General features: G+C 41.0%; 1 protein-coding gene across 2 annotated transcripts in view; it reads right to left on the bottom strand.

Moving 5' to 3' along the window:
* Positions 1-4,245, bottom strand: part of LOC138021720 (gamma-aminobutyric acid type B receptor subunit 1-like) — a 22,316-nt gene extending 18,071 nt beyond the window's left edge. Inside the window, exons 1-6 of one of the 2 annotated variants that reach the window (XM_068868708.1) lie at positions 4,044-4,245; positions 3,813-3,950; positions 1,798-1,968; positions 1,363-1,491; positions 500-565; positions 1-13 (exon numbers count right to left, since the gene is read on the bottom strand). The exon at positions 1-13 is cut by the window's left edge and continues 212 nt beyond it. In XM_068868708.1, the coding sequence (XP_068724809.1) occupies positions 1-13; positions 500-565; positions 1,363-1,491; positions 1,798-1,968; positions 3,813-3,908 (475 nt within the window). In that variant the 5' untranslated portion in view covers positions 3,909-3,950; positions 4,044-4,245. The remainder of the gene's footprint in view (positions 14-499; positions 566-1,362; positions 1,492-1,797; positions 1,969-3,812; positions 3,951-4,043) is intronic. The other variant, XM_068868709.1, reaches the window with a different exon arrangement.
* Between the last annotated feature and the right edge of the window lie 3,255 nt (positions 4,246-7,500).

Consider the following 7,500-nt stretch of genomic DNA (forward strand, 5'->3'; position numbering starts at 1 on the left):
CTATCCTGTATAGCTGCGATTTAAAAGAAATAAAACTGATTAGGTGTCTTTGTGCTTAAATAACGGAGGAATGGCTTTACTTAGTTGCTCTGTATTTCGATTGCATGTACTCAACTACAAAACGAAAACTGAGGTAAAATTCGACGAAAACTTTGTGAAAGAAGGGTCTGTTCCATTCACAAAAAAGGGAAAAATCAAGTTGCCAACCCGATAAATATTTCGTGCCACTTAATAACAGTGGAGTGCTGTTTTTATGGCCGATCGAATGACCTAATTATGATTGCTCCACTACCGTCGAGTATACGTTTGAGGTTTTTTTTTGGATCCGATCTTTTTGTTGATCGAAAAACAACCGCAATATCAGCAAAAACAGCACCCGAAAAAATTTAGTCTCACTTGGTAGTACTTTATCTCTGAAATATTTTGTACCAAAGAGGTTAAACCTGTCAATATGAAATTGTTCAGTCGACCGATCAATAAATCGATCATTCACCCTTACCTCGCAAAATATCAGGGTTGCTGCTTTGGGACCAAATTCCCCAAGAAATATTTTGAGGTCCTGATCCTTTTGATAAATATCAACAGAAAAAAATCCAAGTAAATCAAATGAATTTTATAAATTACTAGTATGGTAAACATCAATTCCTCAGTTCACCTTTTCGACTTAAGCACGCCAGCAATCCCCAGAGTCGGCTTTTCGTTTGGTTAGCACCAAGAACACGGAGTCTGGCCACTTCCAATTTATGCGCAGTCGTAGTGAAGGTCCATTTTTGTAACCATTGACACTCACTGTCACTTCAAATTTCTGCGCGTGCGTAGATGAGCCGGAAGCCCGTGAATTGCGGACTTCCTGTCTTGGAAGTGACCAGAGTCGGTGTTCTTGGTGCTGACCAAAAGAAAAGCGGAGTCTGGGGACGAGATTGGCTCGCCAACAGCAATTATACACAACGCATGCGTGGGCGCTCAAGTGGGCCTTTTAGTTAAATTAAGAATGGTTACAATTCTCATGTAGCAAATGCAAACTAAAGTTGTGGCGATTAAAAGACACTGCGTCTGTTCGCTTGTTAGACAAGTAATTGACCATCGCTCATGACTGGGGTAAAATCAATCAAAAGTTAAAGCAAGCTTTTGAACCAAACCAGAGATTTACAATGCTTGTTGTAAAGCCGGCAATCGTAATCTGCGTGCACAGGTCCCGAATTAGGGGGAGCCTGATGTTGTAGCCAGTCAGAACGCAAGAATCTCTATAATCACCGATGTGTCCTTTCTGAGCAGACCCTTCTTATACTGAGAACGCTAATCGGCAGACATGCATTTGCGGTTCGAATTTAATTTGTGCGAGTAAAGAACAAGTCGTGTTACCTTTAGCTTCTTAAGTTGTCCTTGGAGAGAGTCATGTAATTTATTATCATTTGTAGTTAACTGCGAGTTAATGGCTTCGTATGCGACAATGTCGAATTTTTTTTTCCGTAGAGAGAGATGGTTCACAACCTGATAGCAAAGGTGAAATAACCTATGTGAGTTACTTTTTAGTCAAAGAAGAAACAGTTCCTTGGTCAAAGAAAAGCTAGTATTTTCGTTCAGACAAGGAACAAAGAAATAATGCATAACTGTAAGAGTGAAATTCTTTTCTTTCGAAATTTACAGCAGCGACGTCGACTGTAAGAGTGAAAATCCATACTCACTTTAGGTCTCATGGCCTCTGCTTGCATTCCGACAACGCTAGTGTGAGATTCATGTATTTTGTTGAGGACTCTTCAACTTATCGAATGGGCACCAAACAACAACAAAACACACCTTAACATAGAGGCCATCGTAAGTTGAGAAATCGTACACAACAGCAACCCTGGTCCAATTAAAATACTCCACCAATTTGATTTTAGCTTCATTAAATGACTCCGGTATTCGCGCAAATGTGATTCCAAATGGGTCATCGAACACTTCCTGTGTAGTTCTTAGATAGGTAACCTGTCCAGAAGATAATGATACAGATTTACAGATACCTTCAGTCACGAGTGTTTTCACTAGGGTTTCTGCACCTTACTGTGTGTGCTCGTGGAAACAAGAAATGTTTTCGTGTGAAGAGGATTTAGGTTTGTCTTCGTGGAGTGAGTCAGCTGTTTTCGTTCGTTGTTTGGACAGATTAAAGTGGTAGTTTGATATTGATCTCCAGTTTACTGTTTTATCGTTGGGAACGAATGTTACTAAGAGTTAAGGGAGTTAAGAGGGAACCGGGAAACCGGGTAACCGGAGTCTGGGAACGAGTTCACAGCGGTAATCCGAAAACACTTCAAAATGGCTGACGAAACCAAGTAAGAGGGTGAATTTAACAGATCTTACAACTAAAATACTGATATTAAAGCAAACTTTTGAGACTAGAGCCGCTGTTTGCTGTCATTGGACCACTCGCTTTCATTCAATATTGCCCAAAGGCTTAGTCATTTGACAAAGTATTTCTGGGTGAGTAGTCGAAGTGTGGCAGGTTTCTTTTAGAGGTCACAGGTCACAGGTCATTGTTTTACTTATACAGAAAGCATCCTAAACATTCATAATAGCTAACCTTAGGCCTAAAAACGTTTCTTTAGGCCTAATTAGGCCCAAGGTTACCTTTTATGAATGTTTAGGATACTTTTCATTAGGCCTAACTAGGCCTAATTAGGCCTCACTAATCAGCCTAAGGCCTAATTAGGCCTAAGGTTAGCTTTTATGACTGTTTAGGATGCTTTCTGTATTAGTAAAACAATGACCTGTGACCTGTAAAAGAAACCTGCCGTTCGAAGTCGACCTTCCTGCAATAATTGCTAACATTTGTTTCGACGTTTCAACTTTTTGTTTTGCTGAAATCTGCATCTTTTTTCTGAGTTCGCGTTTGTAGGTGCTTGTTCCAAAATTATCGGCAGATAGCAGCGAGGAAGTAGCAGGTCGAATTGATCAAATAAGGCAGACTTTCTGAGGGAACTTAACATTTTATTTATTCAAATTAGTGGCTCACTCCAATAAACACATGAAACAACCTATGAAGAGATTAACCACGCGTTCACCAAACTGATGGAATTAGTGAAAAAGTTTGGAGAAAACAACTGTACTTGATCATGAAACTGAAAAATATATAGGCGAAGTTTTGAACAAAAAACTTTTTACCTTGTATTATTTGTGAGGGATCGTGTCTTGTGTGTGGTTTTTGTACCGATGTAAGCGATTTTCTGGGACTTTTTAGCGTCGGTGTTTTCCCGCTATACCTCAATGTATGTAATAGAACCCAGGCCACACTGGTGGGAGGCGAGTGCTCTCACAAATGCGCCATCCCTTCACCCCGAAATTAGCTAATTTTGCTTTCCGGGGAGACTTTATGCAGCAAACGGTTGAAACACACCATACCGATCGGGTCCAAGTTCAAATTTGTTACACACCTGGTAAGCAATGGTGTTTTGTCTTGCCCTATCAGCAATATTGAAATGAAAGCGAGTAGTCCAATGACAGCAAACAGTGGCCCTAGTCAGTATCATGATAGTAAGATCTGTTAAATTCACTCTCTTTATATGGTTTCGTCATCCAATTTGAATTCTTATACGGAATACGGCTGTAAACTCGTTCCCGGTTCCCCGTTCCCCGTGGGGAACGCAGTCGTTTACCGTTTCACATGGGATCACTAGTCTTTAATCAAACTTAACGCCTGAAACATTGACCGTGTCACTCACTGTCTGACCTTGAAGATTAGAATTCAACCAGTAGGATTAAAGATCGGAAACAAAATAATGGTAAACGGACTAGTGAAATCGATGGTATTTGCTTGATGAAACTAAACTTTTTACCATAAGTTTTTTGTAATATCCAACGACGTGCAAGACACTGGTAGCTTCTGTAGGTGTGTTAGGGCCAAGTATCAAAAGCGCCTTTTGCTCGTACATAAGATCTCTATCAGCATATACAACAGCGTTCTCGGGGTTTTCCTGTAATCAATCAATAAATAAATCAATCAATCAATCAATCAGTCAGTTAGTCAATCAATCCAACCGTGACGCAATGGAAAATGACAATCTTACGTGAGTGTTTAGGGTGAAAAGTTCAATGTCACATTTTCCAAAGAAATCACTGAATTCCAAAGACTTGTTGGCGACATCGAGTGCTAGCTCAAATCCCGTTTTAGTTGGTCCTTCCGTGTCCCCTGTCACCAAGTTTCCAATAGTAATATTGGTCTTGTTGCCATAACACTTTAATATTTCACACACAAAGACAAAAAACACGGGAAAAGACACCCCATTGATCATCGCCGTCATTTTTGACGAAAAATGGTTGAGATTACCCCTGAAAGTTAACGATACAAAGTCATTGTCATTTTCTTGTTTCTTCAGATGATCATTGGTGCAGGAGGTATCCATTCTCCGTCACCAATTTTTAATTCCAGAAGGAGGGTTTTATGCTTTGTCTCCAGCCTTCCCTCCTCTTAGAGGGGGAGAACCTCCGGGAAAAAATGGCTGATATTGCACGTAAACCAGCTGTAAAGTGGCATGAGGACAGTGGAGTGAAGGTAGGATTTAGTTTTTATTAGAATATTATTATTTCCGCCGCTGTTCCTGGGGTTTCAACCGATTAGATCGACATATATCGTTCAGCTAATATTTTCACAACTTGAAACTCTCACACACCATGATTGGGTTGCCTCTGGAGCAACATATTTTGGGGCTTCAGAGAGAAACATTTTATTTCATTCGCTGATTCAGACACTGAAAGCACATGTTCCAAGTAATGGCATATGATGCAAATACAATAGCAGCTAAAAGGTGAAAATGCTGGATTTAGCCTTTTGGAAATGTTATGAATAAGATATTTACTCTAATCTTCATGATAAAATCGCCAGTACAGAACTCCCAGCAGCGGTATGTTGGAAATGCCCAAAAGTTTTCAGTTTTTTTCAGCTCGTCTTTTGTACGAGCATCATCCGCCGATGTCAATTTTTATTCTTTCAATTGATAGTTATCATGTTGGCTTGCTATAGCTGGAGGTCACCTCATTATTCACAACACTGTTAATATCGAAAATTTAAAACTGGTTACCTGTGTAGCTGGTGTAACGTTACTGTGTAACGCAGCTGGACTTGTAATAAATTTAAAGGCCTGGCCATACACTTGCAACATTTTAACGCAACATCTTGCAACATTGTTGCATGATGTTGCGACATGTGTTGAACGGGTTGGCCAAACGCACCCAAAATTTTCATCATTTTCAACGCAACATGTGAATGTTCATGTGTCCCAGGCCCCTGGCGCGCAAGAAGTGGACCTCACATGCATGTCCTAGCGCAATAATGTTGCGTAAACGTGGCCAAACGAGTACAACATCATACAACATCCAAAATGTTGCAAGAAAAATTTGACCGTTTTCAAATTTTGATCCAACGTCATCCAACATGTTGCAACATGTTGCAACATAAAGCAACATGGTGGCCAAACGTATGCAACATGTTGTGCCCAACAATGTTGCAAGATGTTGCGTTGAAATGTTGCGAGCGTTTGGCCAGGCCTTGAGAGTCCAAATGAACCAAAGAAACGATTTTAATCCATGAAATTCGCTTCAGGCAAACTATAATGAAAGGATTGCGAGCACATGGCAAAACTAGTGTCTGATTGGTCAACAACTATCACGTGGCATCGTAACAGCTGGTACTGAAGAGGTGGCCGAAATGTCACTTAGACACATTAATTTTACCACAATTGCTTGTAATCTCGCAATCTGCTCTGAAATAAACAATTTCTTTGGCGTTGAATATTGTGGTAAGAGGCAAATCGAAAGTGGTTCAGCGTTGTCTGTACTCTTATCGACAACGATATTCGCCATCATAGTGGTCAAAGTTTGTTATGGACTCACTCTGCTGCGCCTCGTAAGTCCACAACATTTTGACCACTGTGATGACGTATATCGTTGTCGGTAAGAGTACAAACAACGCTGAACCAATCCCGTTTTGTTAATTTCAGTGGTTTTCTCCCTCTACGCTTGTGTTTCACTTTCCCTTGCCTCACTGGTTTAACTTTGATGTAACGCTGCGGTAGATGCACGTTATTTCCGATCCGATAACCCGTTCCAAATCAAAGCTAGCTAGGTCACCCATTGCGTTTGTTTGTAAACACCAAGCGATGTTCACCGATACGTTATCCGGTGTTATGAATACCAGACTTCAATTGGCTGCAGAAACATTTCCATTTTTGTTCCATACTTGGCAAATTGCTGTGTTCTTGTAACGGCATCTTATGAAGAAAGGAGCATATAACAATACACGCCATTCATGGCCGGGTATCATGCAGTTTAGCTTAAATATATATAAAAAAAAAAAAGGATCGCATTATTCTGTTTAATCCTTGCAGTTTGCTTCTAATCCTTTCAAAATGTATCAACCTACTTCTGCGCAACATGGTGTAAATGTTGTCGGTCAAATCCAGGCTCAAGTTGAATCCGTTTTCAGGATCGAAGCGTGAGATTTTGAAAGTGTACGCACACGAAAAATGTTTCGAACGCCGAAGGGGCTCCAAAGTAGGGGGGTCTAGGGGCATGCACCCTCAGAGAATTTTGAAATTTAGGGTCACGGAAATGCCATTTCCGACTATTTTTGAAGGACATTTCAATAAATAAATGCGAAGGAAAATGCAGTAGTTAGTTGTTTATTTTACCCATCTGCTGAGTTTTCTGTGAAGCAAGCTACAACACAAACAGGGGGTTTACAGTACAAGCAAAGGGCAAGACAACGCAAACTCTGTTATAACATCATTATCATCATCATCATATCCTTAAAAAATACCGGGAACTGGAGGGCTGGTGATACTGAAGAATGACACTGTGTGGGGGCTTCGAAGAGTAGAGTGTTTTTTTTTTCCTTTCGTGCACTATTACGTTTCTTGCCGTTAAGGCCTGGCCAAACGGGTCCACTGAACATGTTAGTGTAACATCATCCAACTTTGTTGAATCGAACATGTTGCACTCGTTTGGCCACCATGTTGTATGACGTTATAAGTTGTTGAACGAAGTTTGATTTCCATCAAACATCGTCTTCAACATCATCCAACGTTTCTTTTGTTCTAAGGTATGAACAATAGCGTTGCATACGTTCGGCCATCACATTCAACAGTATTGCACGCGCGCGTGCGCTGCGGCTATCGGTATCCATGGTAATGGTTAATTCATTGCATCTGTTTCGTGCGTTGGCACGTCAGTTCAAGCTACGGAATGGTGAACAAGCCAAGTCTTGTATGTCTGAGCAACGAAAGCTTGAGCAATCTCTCTTCGAAGAGATAGCCCTTCTTGTGTTCAAAGCTCTCAGGGGCATGGCGCCAATGTATCTGCGGGATCTTTTGCAAGTCAAGGCCCCGGGACGTTCGTCCCTACGCAGTGACTCCCTGGGTCTTCTCAAGGTTCATCACTGACACCAGTATGTTGCAAGACCTTTGGAGACCGGGCATTTGCTGTTGCAGTTCCCAAATTCTGGAACAGCCGTCCTCTTGCTATCAAAGA

This window comes from Montipora capricornis, chromosome 10, assembly GCF_036669925.1.
Source record: "Montipora capricornis isolate CH-2021 chromosome 10, ASM3666992v2, whole genome shotgun sequence".
Classification (NCBI taxonomy): Eukaryota; Metazoa; Cnidaria; class Anthozoa; order Scleractinia; family Acroporidae; genus Montipora; species Montipora capricornis.